Source organism: Ovis aries, chromosome 8 (assembly GCF_016772045.2).
Source record: "Ovis aries strain OAR_USU_Benz2616 breed Rambouillet chromosome 8, ARS-UI_Ramb_v3.0, whole genome shotgun sequence".
Lineage (NCBI taxonomy): Eukaryota > Metazoa > Chordata > Mammalia > Artiodactyla > Bovidae > Ovis > Ovis aries.
The window spans coordinates 63,829,221-63,847,320 of record NC_056061.1 but is presented as its reverse complement, the minus strand read 5'-3'; the positions used below and the strand labels follow the sequence as shown (position 1 = coordinate 63,847,320).

The 18,100-nt window shown below is 38.1% G+C and overlaps 1 protein-coding gene across 2 annotated transcripts; it reads right to left on the bottom strand.

Annotated features, from left to right (window-relative positions):
* Window positions 1-283: 283 nt before the first annotated feature.
* On the bottom strand, window positions 284-15,723 carry CCDC28A (coiled-coil domain containing 28A). 2 transcript variants are annotated; one of them, XM_060419291.1, is made up of 5 exons: window positions 15,569-15,723; window positions 11,285-11,484; window positions 7,699-7,862; window positions 6,743-6,897; window positions 284-5,706 (listed from the first exon to the last, which is right to left on the bottom strand). In XM_060419291.1, the coding sequence occupies exons 2-5, from the start codon at window positions 11,440-11,442 to the stop codon at window positions 5,629-5,631; spliced, it is 555 nt and encodes a 184-aa protein (XP_060275274.1). In that variant the 5' UTR covers window positions 11,443-11,484; window positions 15,569-15,723; the 3' UTR covers window positions 284-5,628. The 2 variants fall into 2 exon arrangements, with proteins under 2 accessions (XP_060275274.1, XP_042109464.1); XM_042253530.1 differs by lacking the exon at window positions 284-5,706 and having other exon boundaries at window positions 6,780-6,897; window positions 7,635-7,862.
* Between the last annotated feature and the right edge of the window lie 2,377 nt (window positions 15,724-18,100).

The window sequence follows — 18,100 nt, the reverse complement described above, 5'->3', positions numbered from 1 at the left end:
GGTTATTAACCACATTTTTCTAGACTAAAAACAAAAAAACAGAAACTGAGTAAACACACATGAACCTAAAGCTAAGGGGCAGAATGGAGATTCAAACCAAGGTCAAGTAAGATCAAAGCCCAGGCTCTTTTTCATTATATCTATATTCAAATGTGCACAAGGTGCAAGGTTTGCAAGGAAGGTAGAACCTCAATTTTCTAAATACAGTTTACCCTTTGAGGATTGAACCAGCCCTTGTATTCCCAGACTGAAGACTGTAAGTTTATCTAAAACAGAGAGACTGTTTTTAATTTAAAACAATCACTTTATTAAAAATAGCAAATTTCACAAATATTCATTCAACATTTTGTTGTCACTGGCCACTGGAAAACACACCAGGTGTGTGTACTGATTGTCTAATGTAAACTGAAGCTGGGCTGCCACAAAAAGGCTGTGCATCATCAACTTATCAATAGTGGAATAAGTTTGATGAGCTCAGGAAGGATAAATCCTTCAGCCCCATCAACAACATTTAGCACAGTGCATTTCAAGTATAAACCCGTAAGGCAACAATATTAAGCATAGCAGCAAAAGCTCTGTATCACATTTCCTGATTAAGCCTTCAATAAGGCCTAGACCTCCAGTTAGGTGAATTATGGCAAGTCAAGTTTGCTAAAAGCAGCATGTGAAAGCAATCACTGTATTTGCACTTTAATTACTTTAATTCCTTATCGTGGAAGATGATTCTGCTACTGGATTCAGCTGGAAAAGTAGAGTGCTGCTTTTCTTCAAACCGCGAGAAAGCAACTGAATTTCATTTTAGCTGGTGGAAGTATTTGGAACATCTTGTGCATCTGCCAAATGGAGTTTTTGTCTGAATTCATCAGTTAAGAACATTTTCATTCTCTTTTACATTTCTGGAAATTACATTCAAGAGCTAAGAGACAGAGGTATTAGAAAAAGAAATATGTTTAAAGAGAAAGTGCCTATGCTGTTATTGAGAAACTTGGATGTGGTAAGACGGTCTTTGAAAGTAGTGAAGTATTTTACTATGTCTAGAATTTGAAGACTTAAAGTCACTGATTCAAGACTGTGTTCCTGGTTCTAATAGAGTACAAAATGACTTTAATGCAGCAAGAATCATCTTCATGGTAAATATGAAAATATGAAAACTTACTGCATTAACAAAATTCACTTGAGAAGATAATACCACTTTATGATCCTTGGGAAGATAATTTCTTTCTGAAAGTCCAAAAGAATAGAATAGAAGAAAATCATCATAGTTCTAAAACCTTTCCTATAATCCTATGACTATTCAAGAAGATTGGAAATAGGATAGAATTCCTGCAAAGTTTATTCCCTATCCTTCTAATCACTGCCTTTTATTTTCCTCTTTCACCTTTCACTTACCACCTGATTTTCAAGACCCAGTTCAAACAATGATCTAGATATCCTGTGGACAACTAAATGCTAGCAACTCTGCTGTCAAAGATATTCTCATTCGGTTGGAAGGTTGAAATTTAACACATATAAGATGAAACAAGGCAGAATGCTAGTCTGAGGTACAAACAAAATGCTTTATGAATGTGGTCAGCTTGAGTGTTATTTGATAAGAAGAAAGGGTAGGCCAGAGTAACTCTAGGTAGAAAGTACAACCTGAACAAAGGCATTAAGGTGAGCATAAATTTGAGCATTCAGAGACCCAACTTGATGGGAATGAAAAATAATGAAAAACATAACAGGATGAATATGTTATGATCAAATTATTGAGAGCCTTTAAAAAGTCTGACACAGTGAAGAACTTGGTAAGAAACAGGAATGGCAAGATAAAAGTGATGTTTTAGGAAGAATAACTATTTAGTGGCAATGTCTAAAGTCTACAGCAGTACTGTCCAACAGAAATATAATAAAAGCAACAGATATAGTTTTTAAAATATACTTATTTATACTAATAATTAGAAAATTATCATTTCACAAGTAATCTTTATAAAAACATTAAGATACTTTACATTCTTCTTTTTGGTCTAACTCTTTGAAATTAGGTGTGCACATTATACTTATAGCATATCTCAATCCATATTGGACACAATTCATGTGCTCAGTAGATAACCTGGCTAGTGTTTGTCATATTGAACAGTGTAACTCTAGAGTTTCCAGAGAACAGAAATTTGAAATATTATAGAATCAGGTGATGAGGGTAGAGAATGAAAGAATATAAAATAGAACTGATAATGCCTGACAACTAACTGTAATTAAGAGAGAGCAAGTAATTTCATGTCCCTGTCCAATTAAATGGCAGACAGTGCCATGACTGATTAGCAATATCTGCTATAGTAATAGAAAGGATTTTGAAATACTCTTGAACATTAAAAAAATAGGGGCACTGATGACAGGGCTATGTTTGACCACTTATCATCATTCTTAGCAGGCAGAGACTTTGCTACTTGTTCTGTCAGAGACTGTAGCCTTTTCTTTGGCTCTCTAAATAACTAATAAAAATTATTCAATCCTATCTATTGCTCAGCAGATAATAAACTGCTCTTTCTTCTGTACGTAGATTCCAGAAAACACTGCTCACAGATATCCAGGGATATATTTCAATTACCTAAAATCTTTGAGAAGATATTTTAATTATTTTTTTTATAATACATATGGGGGAAAGAAATATATAAAAATTATTTTCTTCCCTCTCCTCTCTCTTCCAAAGCCCAATACCCTGTAGATTAGAAACCAGTTTTTCCATGTGGTGTTCAAATCCCAATACTTTTTTTTCAAGTGTGTCCTAAGTTCAGCTTAACAGCTGGAACATAATATAAAGGATAAAAAGAACACTGCATTGCACCCACCTTCCCCTATTTAATGCCCCCAAATAGTTGAATGCACCTCATTCTGGTGCTCCTAAAAGTCATAACAATGAAGCATCATTTCACACCTCACTTTGAGAACCATCTCTAATGGGTGACCCATACTTAAGACTAACCAACTTCTGCCTCCCCCATTCAGCTGGGCCTAAGGGGTGACCAGTCACTTTAAGGTGGAAGTAGCATGCGTTCTGCCAATGAGACCCACTGGTTTGGAGTCTTTATCTGTAGTTGTCTGCCTCTCTTTGGTTTTGTCATTCATGAGTTGGACTCAGGGTTACCCAAATGTCCAAGTGTACGTACTCAGGAAGGCACTCAGATGTCCAAGACGATCTGCTTATTTAACTTATACGCAGAGTACATCATATGAAATACCAGGCTGCGTGAATCACAAGCTGCAATCAAGACTTCTGGGAGAAATATCAACAACCTCAGATATGTAGATGATACCACTCCAATGGCAGAAAGCAAAGAGGAACTAAAGAGCCTCTTGATGAGGGTGAAAGAGGAGAGTGAAAAAGGTGGCTTTAAACTCAACATCCAAAAAACTAAGATCATGGCATCTGGTCCCTTCACTTCATGGAAAATAGATGGGGAAAAAAGTAGAAAGAGTGATAGATTTTACCTTCTTGGGCTGCAAAATCACTGAGGACACTGACTGCAGCCATGAAATTAAAAGACACTTGTTCCTTGGAAGGAAAGCTATGACAAACCTTAAACAGTATATTAAAAAGCAGAGCCATCATTTTGCCTACCAAGGTCCGTATAGTCCAAGCTATGGTTTTCCTAGTAGCCATGTACAGATGTGAGAGTTGGACCATAAGGAAGGATGAGCACTGAAGAATTCATGCTTTTGAAGTATGGTACTGGAGAAGGCTCTTGAGAGTTCCTTGGACAGCAAGGAGATCAAACCAGTTAATCCTAAAGGAAATCAATCCTGAATATTAATTGGAAGGACTGATGCTGAAACTGAAGCTCCAATACTTTGGCCACCTGATGTGAAGAGCCAACTCATTAAAAAGACCCTGATGCTGGGAAAGATTGAAGACAGGGGAAGAAGGGGACAACAGAGGATAAGAATGTTGGACTGCATCATTGACTCAATGGACATGAATTTGAGCAAACTCTGAGAGATAGTGAAGGATAGGGAAGCCTGGCATGCTACAGTCCATGGGATCGCAAAGAGTCTGACATGACTTAGTGACTGAACAAAAACAATAACTGATTATAGAGAGCAAAATTAGGAGGGGAAAGTATGATTACAGATAGAACATTAATGATGAGGAAACTAAGGTTGCCAGGCTTTGCTCAAGGTTACAGCTGCTTACCAACATTTGAAACCAAGCAATCCAAAGCCCATGTTCTTGTACTCTACCACCATGCCTTGTTTAAATGTGGGGGTTGAACTGAGGAAGTTGGTGAGAAAAATAAGTCTAAATATTTAACAAAAACTCAGATAAGAGGATAGGAATTATGTGTCATAAGCATATAAGAAAGAATATAAAGCATAGAATATGAAGCTTAAAACAAATATAAAAGGGACTTCCCTTGTGGTCCAGTGGCTAAAACTCCACACTTCTAACGCAGGGACCTGGGTTCAATCCCTGGTTAGGAAACTAGATCCCACATGTTGCAACTAAGACCCAGTGCAGCCAAATTAAAAAATATATATATTTTTATAAAAAGAATATAAAAAAAGAATTAGGAACTATCCCTTGAGAAATGCCTCCTAATTAACTCATATCTTATCCCTGTATTAAAGTCTTTCTTGACAATGATATCTCATATCCATATCTCCCTACAGTTTATGTGGCTTCTTAAAAGTGTGTTTTCTTCATCTGTAAAATGAAGGGTAGAACTACCTACCTTCATGGGGAGGACCAAATGAGACAATGCATGTAAAATGCTCATATAATACTTGGTGAATAATAGGTATTCAATAAAGGTTAGATATTAGTTACTACTACTGGATTTATATATATATCTATCTTCCTATTTCTTCATTGTTGTTATACAATTTAGCAGCTAGAAATAGTATATTTTATAGCAATAATAGCAAAATATTTTTAAAATACATAGACTATAACATATAGTTTGGAAATTTTCATATACACATCATTACATGTAGCAATTATCTCAAATTACAGAGGACACTCTAAGATGTTAAACAATCTACCAAAATTTACATTAGCAAAATGTGGAATCAAATTTTGAAAATCAAATCTCTTGACTCTATAACCAGTATCCTTACCAGTATCTCATTATTTGGTTTAAAGAGATGCCTTACTTCTAAAATTATTCTATATAGACAAGATCATTTTTTTTTATTCTTACATACTTCATATTGTGCCTATCACTACATTCAAAAATACATTTTAAAAAGTTCTTGAAATAAATGCTCTAAATTGGAATGTCAAAACATGAATATTTTACATGTGCCTGGGTGACTTCCTTTAAGTTAACCCCATACTACACCTTTTTTAATGCATCTAATTCTAACATTAAATTTAGTGTAGTCTATTATGTCCACTATCCCACTTCCATTTACCTTCAGAATCTAAGACTCAAAATAATGTATATGGCAACTAGGCTAATTCTTCATTCTTTTGATTAAAATATTTAAAATTTTGTTTTAAAATTCCAAAAACAATACAAAGCAAAGCACAAATGATAGAAAAACAAATTTTAAGCATATAAAACAATTAGGAAATTCCATTTAGAAACCAAAAGGAAAAAGAGATGGCCCCAGTAAATAATAGTAGGCTTCTTCACTTCATTAGTACTTAATTCACCAAAAATTACAATCTGTAAACTTTTCACTGCTGATACTAAGCAAAGGATACATGGAAGAATTCAATTCTTCTAGCTGTAAACACAAAGCAACAAATTTAATTTTCATTTTTATAACATAAATATCATAAGTAAATAATTGTTAATCAGATATTAAAGAAATTATTTCTCATTTAAACTTTCTTTAAATAAGCAAAATATTAAAGAACTTTCCAAAACTTTTTAGACTGAGAAAGTCACTTAAAATAATAATAAAGTAGCTTTAGTATTTATGAAATAAGAATATGAGAAAAGAGTTAAAACCTTATGATAAAAAAAGAAGCTTTATAAGTATTCTTAAAACCATTCTTAACTATAATCATCTCTGATAGGTTTTAAAAGAAAAAAGTTGCCATTTTAATGATCAAAATCTTTTAAAACTTTATGGATTACAAAAAGATTTCACATGATACACTTTTAGTAGAAAGTAGAATTAATCATCCCTATTTTACAGAGAGAAAAATCTGAGTTACAAAAACATTAAATTGCCTAAAGTTATACAGTTCTATGGAGACCCTGTACTAAATTACAATAAACACCAATAGTATATGGAACTACCACCTGAGTAATTAATGCAAAATATATTAATCATGCCAGGATCTTTTGAGATACTTTTATATCTTAAGATCCTTTATATATGTACAGAAGCAAATATTTTTACTTTTAGATTTGCCAGCATCTCAGAAAATATGCCTAGATGTAAATATAATTTCCTTTGAATAAATTTTTTTAAAAAACAGTATATGTTACACTAAGTGAAAGAATCCAGACATATATAGTCACGTATTTTATGACTTCCATTTATATGAAATGTGCGGAGTAAGCAAATCTATAGAGACAGAAGATTAATTGGTGGTCGCTGTGGGATGGGGAGAGGGGAGAATGGAGAGGTATAGGCTTTCTTTCTGGAGTGATGAAAATGTTCTGAAATTAGATGTGGTGATATCTGTACAACTTTGTGAGTATACTAAAAATCACTGAACTTATACTTTAAAATGATTAAAATGGTGAATTTTATCTCAATACAAATTTTGACTAAAAAAAGAATTTAAAAAAAAGAGGACGGTACTCACATCAGACAGAAGCCTCTCCAGATTAGAGTCACTGGCTGCTTTTCTCTTATCCTCGGGAAGTTCCTCTAACTCCCCATAGAGCTCCAAGTTCAAGCGAGCTAATTTCTCCTGCATTCCCCGAACATGTTCCATCTGTTCAATGGAACATTCATTTCCTGGGGGAACATTCCAGAACATTAATAAAGATTAGGATAGGTTAAACTGTCTTGAGGAAAAACTTCTAAAGTCTAGGTACATAAGATAAATCAGTTTTCTTTCTTTTTGTAAATCACGTTGTAATGACTACATATTTTCTGTGTAAAATTATAAATCAAATCCCTGATCAAGAAAACAATAACAATCTAAAACATGATCAGGCATTAAAAAATTATATAGAAAAAAATTTTTTAAATATAAGAATGCTTTTAGCTAAAAAAATTTTTTTAATAGTAATATCATATGTAGGAGTATTATCACCATCTATTCATGTCCTAGTTGACAAAAGCCATTAGAATTAAGTAACCCAGAATTTTACAATAATCTGAGTGGAATTAAGAGTCTTATAAGAACTTCAGCCATGAAATTCTTGAAAATCAGGACTCGTAAGCAAGAAACAAGTTAAGGCTTCAAAGAAAAATAATCGAGTCTTACCAAATTGAAAACACTAAATCTAAAATATTTTAATTGACAAAGAATGTCCCTGTTGTTCGTTATACTTTCAAGAGACTTATCAACAGCAATCCTACTTTAACATTTCAACTAATCAACCCTTGTTAAAAAAATCTTTTCTCCTGAAACTTTAAAAGGTAAACTATATCCCATGACAAATGAAATCTAGGATGACTGCATTTTATGCCTCCGGACTTTTCTAATAAAAAAAACCTGACACTTTAAAAAAAAGAATGACAAATACATGCAGAAAATATGATGCAAATATCTTGAGAAGGAAAAGAGTGGACAGAAACACTGTGGATCACCGAATGCTTGGAGTTTGCCAGAATGGAAGTCGTTTAACAGGCTGAGCAGGCCCCTCTCCATTTCCTGGACGTCGGAGACGTCGGTAAGGAAGGAGTGCTGGATCGGGGCTGCCTGGGCACCTCTGCCTTCTCCACCAGGAGGTCTGGCCTTTTCCTTCGACACTCTGTTAAAAGGAGGCAATGAAAAAATCAACTGCATGTGATTATCTTTAAAAAGAGATCATTCCATTTTTTCAGGTTGTTCTAGATTCAGCAAAATTAGTGAGTTAAATGGAATTTTCCATAAAAACAAGACATAAGGATAAAAACAATACTAAGTAAAAGCAGTCATTTCACGGCAGAAACCAGAACAGGCTGTGAAAATCTCAAACAAATGTAAACTAGAACTATTAAGGTATATAAAAAGTAGAGTAATAGATCTTCGTGCTCAGCTGCTAGTCGAGTCTGACTCTTTGTGACCCATGGACTGTAGCCTGCCAGGCTCTTCTGTCCCTGGAATTCTCCAGGCAAGAATACTGGAGTGGGTTGCCATTTCCTCCTCCAGGGGACATTCTTTTCCTCCAGTATGCTAATTCTTTAGATATGCAAATAAATAACTGAGAAGAGAATTAGGAAGTCTTCTTACTAGCCCATGTTTCATATTTCATTTCTCAGGAAACATTCTGCTTTCTCATCTAAACCTTATCCCAGTTGTTCCCCGAACCATGGGTTGTCCAGTAAGTGGTTATGAGGCCCCTACTCTGTAGCTGACTTGGTGCCAGATACTGAGTACATGAACATGCACAGGACTTCAGTTATTGTACTGAAGCATGCCCAGTCTAAGGAGAAAGACAGACATAAATTCACAATCATGATGTGATGGAGTGCTAAAGTCTGTTATCATCCTTGACTCCTCCAGCTTCCTATGGTTCCCACGTGCAGGCAGGAAGTCCTGTTGATTATATCCATAAAGCTCTCTATCAGCTTTCTGGTTCTCTCCTTCTCCACTGCTACTGTTCTTTATTTGAACAAGTCCAACAGCTTCCCAACTGGTCTCCCTGCCTCTGTGTATTGTCTGAGTCCCCCTTCCTTGCCCACAGAGCAGTCAAGTCAATTTTTAAAAAGTAAAATCAGATCATATAATTGACTTAATTCAAACCCTTTAGTAGTCCAATAACCTTCAGGAATCCTCTTGTTCTGTCAATGCTCCAGACATTCTGAATCTCTTTTTCTTCCTAGAAATCCATTTTCTCATCTACTTTCAGCTAATCCTTTGCCTACATTAGCATCGTTCCCCACCCCCCCCCCCCCCACTGCCATCTTTGCCAGGCTACTTCCCACACATCCTTTAAATGTGATTTCCTCAGGAAGGCCCTTTCAGACATTAGTAGGCCCTTAGTAGGCATTGATTATTATTATACATGCCTAGCATATCCCACGGAGAAGGCAATGGCACCCCACTCCAGTACTCTTGCCTGGAAAATCCCATGGACGGAGGAGACTAGTAGGCTGCAGTCCATGGGGTCGCTAAGAGTTGGACACGACTGAGCAACTTCACTTTCACTTTTCACTTTCACACATTGGAGAAGGAAATGGCAAACCCACTCCAGTGTTCTTGCCTGGAGAATCCCAGGGACAGGGGAGCCTGGTGGGCTGCCGTCTCTGGGGTCGCACAGGGTTAGACATGACTGAAGCGACTTAGAAGCAGCAGCAGCAGCATCATATCCCAGGCTCCCAAACACTTGAGTGATGGTGCTACACACATTGAGATATGGGAACAAAGAGAAAAAACAGTTCATTCAGCCTAGGGACAGCAGAGGAAACTTCCTAAAGGTGGTCTGTGAATGAAAGACTAACTGGGAACAGGGGTTATTTTATAACCCGAACACATACTACAGATCCTGAAGTACACATATACTGAGTACTCAATTACTTTCTGCATAATGTTGTGTGAAGACATCTTCCCCACAACTGTACTCACTACAGTTTGGGTCAGATGAATAGGGTGGGCTGTGGGTGTAGGGGGAAGGTGGCAAGACAAAACTAATTCTCTTGAAATCAATTTAGAACACACGGGCTGTTGACAGTAGGTCAGTAACAGTTCTTCACAAAGCAAGATTTGTAATTTTATATGTATATGATATTAGATTGCTACTCTAGTGCTGTCTAAGACCTGTACCATCCCTATTACATGTGAGCTTACTAGAAATGCTTATCTGAAGCCCCATCTCAGACTAACTGATTCAGAAACTATATTTTAAAATGATCCCCAGGAGATTCATACTCACATTAAAATCTAAGATAAACTACTACAGAATATAAGGTCTTGGTGTAGCAAATTGTTTTTTTCAAACTGGAAGCTTTATCCAAGTAACTGTTTTGCATCAGTTCATCATTTAACAACCCTCTCAAAAAAGAAAATATAAATCTGTCCCTTCCTACTTCAAGTTTTTTGATCATGTCGTGCTGTTTCACTTTATTTTAAAATAATTCAATTTAAAAGTACCCACTGAAATTACACTTTGTGCCAAGTCCTACTCTAAATACTGTCTGGCACATAAGCCCCAGGCATCAGGAAGCTTACATTCTAGAATGGCATATAGGAATAAAAGTACCAGGTAGAAAATGACAATGAGCTACAAATAAACTGATGCAAAAATCTGGAAAAAGGAGTGATCTCCTTGCAAATCTCTTGGCCCTCTTTTTCCACCAACCAAAACCATTTTCAAAATCTGACTCTAAATTAAACTCCTCCAGGAGGAAAACTCCTTTCCAGAAGCCCTTGTAACTCCTGTTGTTTTTCATTTAGTCCTTATTGGAATGTTCTTTTCCAAGTGTCTCTGGTTATGTCTCTGGCTTCCTCAAAAAGAGTGAGATCATCACCAAGACAGCCCTCTTCTTTTGTGTAAATCTAGCGGCTACAAAGCGTCACAGCGTTACTTCCTCAACTGACTCTCATGATGAAGTCTCAGCTGGAAGTTTATTTAATCATAACTACCTAAAGGATGGAGGTTACGAAGTGCTTTTTCTCTAAAGATATTATCTTGCTTTCCAAATATCTAACACTACAAAATACATATATGCAGCAGTAATACATAACACATTCAAACTTGTCCCCCGCTTCCTTTCAAGTTTTAAGACAAACGATGTTCACCAAATGTTAATAGTGATTACTTCCAGGTGGTGGAATTTTAGTGTTCTTCTGTTTTTTCAATTTTTCCTGTGTTTAAATATTTACAATAAATACAAATCATTTCTATTAAAACAACGGATTCATTATTTAAAAAAAAAAACTAAAGCACAAATATTCAGTGTAAAAAACAACCACCACATACCTCTTTTCCATTTCTGGCTAGCTCATCAACTTTGTCTACAAGTTCTCTTGCTCTGTATATTTTAATATGAGACAAAGAGCCTTAAAGCCAATCATTCATTCTGCATTTTTTAATCTCTGTACACTGTAACCTTCATAAAATTTTTTCTAAATCACATATAGTATGTGCCTCAAAAGTCAAACCAAGATAAAAAAAAATGTTATAAGACTGAGTGGATTTAGTATTTACTTTAATAGCATTTTGCTATAATAATGTAAAAGAGAAGAATTCACCTTTTTAACTTTGGTCGCTGTGAAGTTGACTGGGATGCAGGATTTGAAAACCCCGTGCTTTTACTAACTGGAATGGCATTTTTTTTGGTATTAACAACCTGAGTAGAGTGGGCACTAAAAGACTTAGGACTTCTCCTCTTCACTTTGCGATCCTCCATTGTTTTAAGCTCCTTACTGCACCCAGGCCAGCTTGTTATGACCTAAGAAAATACAGCAGATTTATACATATATGCTATAAGATGCCAAAATGAAAGGGGTTCAAAGACCCACTTTATGGGCTGAAAGATGATCAAGAACTTCAGAGGTCATTAAAGAAAGTTAGAACAAGGATCCTTGAGCTTAATTTACTGTACGAAATACACAGAAGCCCTAACCAAAACTACCTGTTAGACAAGAAATTTTGTTCATCATTTTACTAGTTCATCCCATAAATATTTACTCTCTTCCACATGTCAGACACTATGTTGGGCACTGGTGAGACAGTACTGAGCAACACAAAGTCCTTGCCCTCAAAAACCTATATCGTTATAGAAACGGTGTGACATCTGAACACCAAATCATTCAGCCTGACTCAAGCCTTAGGTGGTCTTTAAGTTTTCCTTCTAAAATGTATTCTTTGAAAAAAGAACTAGATTTAAACAGATGTATAACTGACATCAGTTCAGTTCAGTTCAGTCGCTCAGTCGTGTCCAACTCTTTGCAACCCCATGAATCGCAGCATGACAGGGCTCCCTGTCCATCACCAACTCCCGGAGTTCACTCAAAGTCATGTCCATCGAGTCAGTGATGCCATCCAGCCATCTCGTCCTCTGTCATCCCCTTCTCCTCCTGCCCCCAATCCCTCGCAGCTGACATAGGTACCTGCATTTTAACTAGCAACCAGAAACCTTATTTCAACTACCACATAGAAATTCAGTTTCTCCCAAGAGATAATACTGATTCTAGTTCCTTGACAAAAACTGTTCTGTAAAGTTAAACTTGTTCCATGACTATTTTGAATTTACTTTCTCTACTTCCAAGGAAACATGAAATTTTATTATATACATTTAGTTTTGCCAATATAAAAAGAAGTTCAGTTGCTCAGTTGCATCCAACTCTTTGTGACCCCATGGACTGCAGAATGCCAGGCTTCCCTGTCCATCACCAACTCCCAGAGCTTGCTCAAATTCATGTACATCAAGTCAGTGATGCCATCCAACCATCTCATCCTCTGTCATTCCCTTCTCCTCCTGCCTTCAATCCTTCCCAGCATCAGGGTCTTTTCAAATGAGTCAGTCCTTCACATCAGGTGGCCAAGGTATTGGAGTTCCAGCTTCAGCATCAGTTCTTCCAATAAATATTCAGGAATGATTTCCTTTAGGATTGACTGGTTTGATCTTCTTGCAGTCCAAGGGACTCTCGAGGGTCTTCTCCAACACCACAGTTCAAAAGCATCAATTCTTTGGCACTCAGCTTTCTTTATAGTCCAACTCTCACATCCATTCATGACTACTGGAAGAACCATAGGTCAGTTTGACTAGATGGACCTTTGTTGGCAAAGTAATGTCTCTGCTTTTTAATATGCTGTCTAGGTTGATCATCGGAGAAGGCAATGGCACCCTACTCCAGTACTCTTGCCTGGAAAATCCCATGGATGGAGGAGCCTGGTAGGCTGCAGTCCATGGGGTCACTAAGTGTAGGACACTACTGAGCGACTTCACTTTCACTTTTCACTTTCATTCATTGGAGAAGGAAATGGCAACCCACTCCAGTGTTCTTGCCTGGAGAATCCCAGGGACAGGGGGAGCCTGGTGGGCTGCCGTCTATGGGATCACACACAGTCGGACACGACTGAAGCAACTTATCAGCAGCAGGAGCAGGTTGATCGTAGCTTTTCTTCCAAGAAGCAAGTGTCTTTTAATTTTATGGCTGCAGTCTCTCACTGTTTTCATTGTTTCACAATCTACTTGCCATGAAGTGATGGGACTGGACACCATGATCTTAGTTTTTTGAATGTTGAGTTTTAAGCCAACTTTTGCACTCTCCTCTTTCACTTTTATCAAGAGGCTCTTTAGTTTTTCTTTGCTTTCTGCCATAAGCGTGGTGCCATCTGCATATCTGAGGTTACTGATATTTCTCCCGGCAATCTTGATTCCAACTTGTGCTTCATCCAGCCTGGCATTTCACATGATGTACTCTGCATATAAGTTAAATAAACAGGGTGACAATATACAGCCTTGACGTACTCCTTTCCCAATTTGGAACCAGTCTGTTGTTCCATGTCCAGTTCTAACTGTTGCTTCCTGACCTGCATACAGATTTCTCAGGAGGCAGGTCAGGTTGTCTGATATTCCCATCTCTTTAAGAATTTTCCACAGTTTGTTGTGATCCACATAGTTAAAAGCTGTGGCATAGTCAATAAAGCAGAAGTAGATGTTTTTCTGGAACTCTCTTGCTTTTTCAATGATCCAACGGATGCTGGCAATTTGATCTTCTAAATCCAGCTTGAACATCTGAAAGTTCATGGTTCACGTACTTCCAAAAAAGGTAATCCCAAAGAAAGGCAATGCCAAAGAATGTTCATTTAAAAAGTAACACTATGAAGTTACAGTTGGTTTTTCCAGAGAGAATATATATGAAAATGAAAGTTGCTCAGTCCTGTCCAACTCTTTGTGACCCCATGGACCCATGTAATTCTCTAGGCCAGAATTGTGGAGTGGGTAGCCTTTCCCTTCCCTTCTCCAGGGGATCTTCCCAATCCAGTGACTGAACCCAGGTCTCCCACACTGCAGGCGGATTCTTTACCAGCTGAGCCACAAGGGAATTTACCCAGTACTATCCCTTATCTTTATGTATTAACCAGCTTTATTTTCTTTTCAGCCACCTATCTAAAAACATCCTTCTACATTTCCTTTTTACTTATGCATAAATGGCACCCCACTCCAGTACTCTTGCCTGAAAAATCCCATGGGTGGAGAAGCCGGTGAGCTACAGTCCATGGGGTCGCTAAAAGTCAGACATGACTGAGCGATTTCATTTTCACTTTCACTTTCATGCACTGGAGAAGGAAATGGCAACCCACTCCAGTGTTCTTGCCTGGAGAATCCCAGGGATGGGGGATCCTGGTGGGCTGCCGTCTATGGGGTCACACAGAGTCGGACACAACTGAAGTGACTTAGCAGCAAATTCAACTCTTCCTAATTATATTGTTTCATGTATCATAAGATGAGAAATTTATATGATTACTTGTCTCATCAGATGGCAAAAAGCCTTAGCAGCATTAGGTCTTGACTATGCTGTGCTGAATTTAATCATTCTATGACCATTCAATGGAGAAGGAAATGGCAACCCACTCCAGTATTCTTGCTTGGAAAATCCCATGGAGAGAGGAGCCTGGTGGGCTATGGTCTATGGGGTCCCAAAAGAGTCTTCTGACCATTTAGCGACTAAACAACAATAACCATTCAAAAAGACTCAAATACACTGATGTCACTCCTAAAGTAATTACTTGAGAATTTTAATAAAAACAATTTTTTTGTGTGTGTGCTACTAGCACTGTTATTAAACCACTGAACCAAGTTTATTCGGCTGACTCTAGACAATCATAACTGGAGCTAAACTGCCAAAAACCAAAGGCTGTAAAGTAAAGGCTGTATTGCCCAGTCTGTAAGCGCAGAGAACAAACTGCTTAAATCTTGGTTAACGGTTTTTCCTTTAAGAAGCATTTTCAGTAACAGAATAGACCTTCTGGGGTTGGTTTGGCATGCAACACAAATTAAATTATAACAATTAAAAAATAACAACACAGTAGATGGGATATCAGTTCTTAGAGGCAAGGATCTTATGCATTTATGCTACACATAAATAAACTGGTTTTCGAATTTAATGACGCTTATACACAGTTGGTGATACAAGGAAAAAAAAAAAAACTAGGAAGTAAAGCAACACAAATAAACCAAGAGTGGTCTAAACTAAGATGTTCTGAGGGGGAAAGGCTCGAAAATTACCCGTGTTCGGAAGTAACATCACTACTACAGGAGCACCGAAATTCCTCCTGTATACCAAGCAGCATGGAACCTTTCAGAAAAGACCTTCACAGAACACAGCTCGTAGTCTTTCGAGAGCCAGGAACTCACAGCCTCCAAGAAAGACCACTAAGAGTCTCTTTAGACTTCACCTCATTTCCCTTCCCCAATCAGCCGTCACGGAGACCCTTCACCGCCCAGAATCCAGTAGTGGCCAGAGAGAATGATGGGAGGGGCGTACAAGGGACACTGGGGAGGTGCCTTTGTTTCCACTTCATACCTGAGGAGAAAGGGGATCGTGGTTCTCTTCACCCTGCAAAGACCCCGGGGCCTCTGAAGCCACCGCCGCAGCCGCCGATGCTACCGCTGCAGCTCGAGCCGGGGTCACATCCCGGACCTTGCGCCTCCACAGTGCTCTTTGTTTACGGAAGTGATGTAGGAGGCAGAGCCTCCGTGCCCTAGGAGGGCGCCCCGCCTCTTCCTGTACCACCTGTGCGGCTCCCTTCTACGGCCCTGGCATCACATTGCTTCCCTTATCCTGTCTTCAACTGTAAGTTCGACAAGCATGGAAAGGAAGACACATAGATGGGCTTTTATTTTGGGCTCAATGGCCCAGAAGCGGGGAGGATAAGGAGGGTAGGTGTGAGGGCAAGAACCGGAAATATACCTTTTCCGGAAGCTGCCCCGCCCCCTCCGTGAGTGTAATCTCCCACGCACTACAATTCCCAGCAAGCTGTTCGAACGAGCTTGGAGGCGGAACCAGAGTGTCGCCATAGCAACTGTTCTGGATTGTTTCTGAAACATCACCAGGATAACGCAAAGTAAATCAGTTTTGGTTGGAAGGCAGCGTGAAAAACCGTGATTCTGTTTAGCGACCCTGATGCTGAGCCCTTAAATGAAATTCTATTACTGCTACTATAAATAGCTACTGTTAGTCATTTGACACGTTAACTGTAAACCTCACTAAAGTCTATAAGGTAGGTGTTAGAATCTGCGTTTTGAAATGAAGAATATGACACTGAAAAAGGCTGATAAATCCAAGTCTCTCTTTCGCCAAGGCTGTTCGTCTCTACACATACTGCCTCTGGAGAAGGAATTGAGAACTAGAGAGATCGAACTCTCCTAAGTGAGGGGCGAATCCGTGTTTCATTCCCTGGTCTGGATAGCCTTCTCCGTGGCGGCGGGGCGGGGGAGTTGGGGGCGCGGGGATGGGGAGATTTTAGATTCGTAAACTGTTAGACTGAAGAGACGAGAAAGCAGCACGTACTTCTCCATCATTGCTAGTGGTGAAACTGTATCTGGCATCATATCCATGCCAGATACGCAAAGCAAAGACAAATGCAGTTATCCTGGTTTCTAGTTTTACATGAATACTATTATATTTTGTATATTGATCTACAACTTGACTTGTCACTACAACTTGAATTGTATGTTTTTGAGATCTTTTTACATGAATATAGATGGCTAGACTTCATTTGTCTTAATTGTACTGTATTCTATCAAATAGGCTTGCTCCAAATTATTTGAGGATTCCCATAATGATGGGTGATTTTGTTGTTTCCCATTTTTTGCTGTTACGAGCAATGCTGTAGAGTGTGATCTTCTCAATATCTGTTCTCAACATCTCAGCTCATCTTTGAATTGTCTTATCTGTATGAGCAGAGCTTATAAACGGGTTTAATTTTGAGCTATGTCAACCCATCTATTTGTCATCCCAATAATAAATGGGAAGAACTGACCACACGAGATCTGCACTGTAGCCTGGCAACAGTAGTAGTCAAGAGCAGCTTACTTTTTTAGATAAGTTCAGATGATCTCTATTTTTCTCTAAGACCCATGCATTTAGTACCCATCTAAGCCCTGTGGCATTTGTATTTGCAACCCCAGATATAATGTAAGGGCGCAAGAAGGTATTCTTTCAAATTACATAGTTCCATGTTCAAAGTTCTGTATTTAATATCTCTTTTGGCTGGACACTTGTAAAAAATCAGGGGACATCCATGAACAAGATGAACAAGAGCCCTACAGTCAGAAATCTTATATCCTTGATAGAGGAGACAGACAATAAATTAGGCAAATAAGACAGTTTCATTTAGTGATAAGTGCTCTGAAATAACAGCTTAAGGTCATAGTTATTGTAGGGTTGGGATACTAAAGATGGACTGCTGGGGAAGCCCTCCTGAAAAGGCAACTTTGGTGGGGGAGGTTGAGATGAATGAAGCACAGGAGCCAGCCAGTGGGATGAGCATTCTTTGACAAAACATATACTAAAACCACATGTCTTTAGGTACAAATGAGCTTGACGCATTTGAGGAGGCCAGTGGTCAGTGTGCCTGGATTATACTGGCTTAGGGACAGAGTGACATGAGATAGAGTCATAGAAGTACAATTTTGTGTAATTTCTTTTATTTGAAATATAGAGGCTTGAAAGAAATCTTGTTCTTTGAGACTTACTAGATTTTCCTTTATACTTCAGAAATCTCTGCTTTGGATTGTTAAATGCACATCTTGTACAAATTACTCTAGTCAGATACTTTCTTCCTAAAGAGAGCAGATATTTCCAGAATAGGAGCTGTGATCAACAAGACCAATCCCCTCACCCGCCACTAATGTACTCTGTAGCATATTTTCAAAAATACTTTTTCTTATGAAAATTTTGAACATGTACTAAAGACAGAATAGTATAATGAATCCCCATGCAACCGACATCTAGCTGTTGACTCATGGCCAATCTTGTTTTATTTATATTCCTCCCAGGACATTTTCTTCTCCCCAGTAATACACTGAAGCAAATCCCAGACATGACTGAATC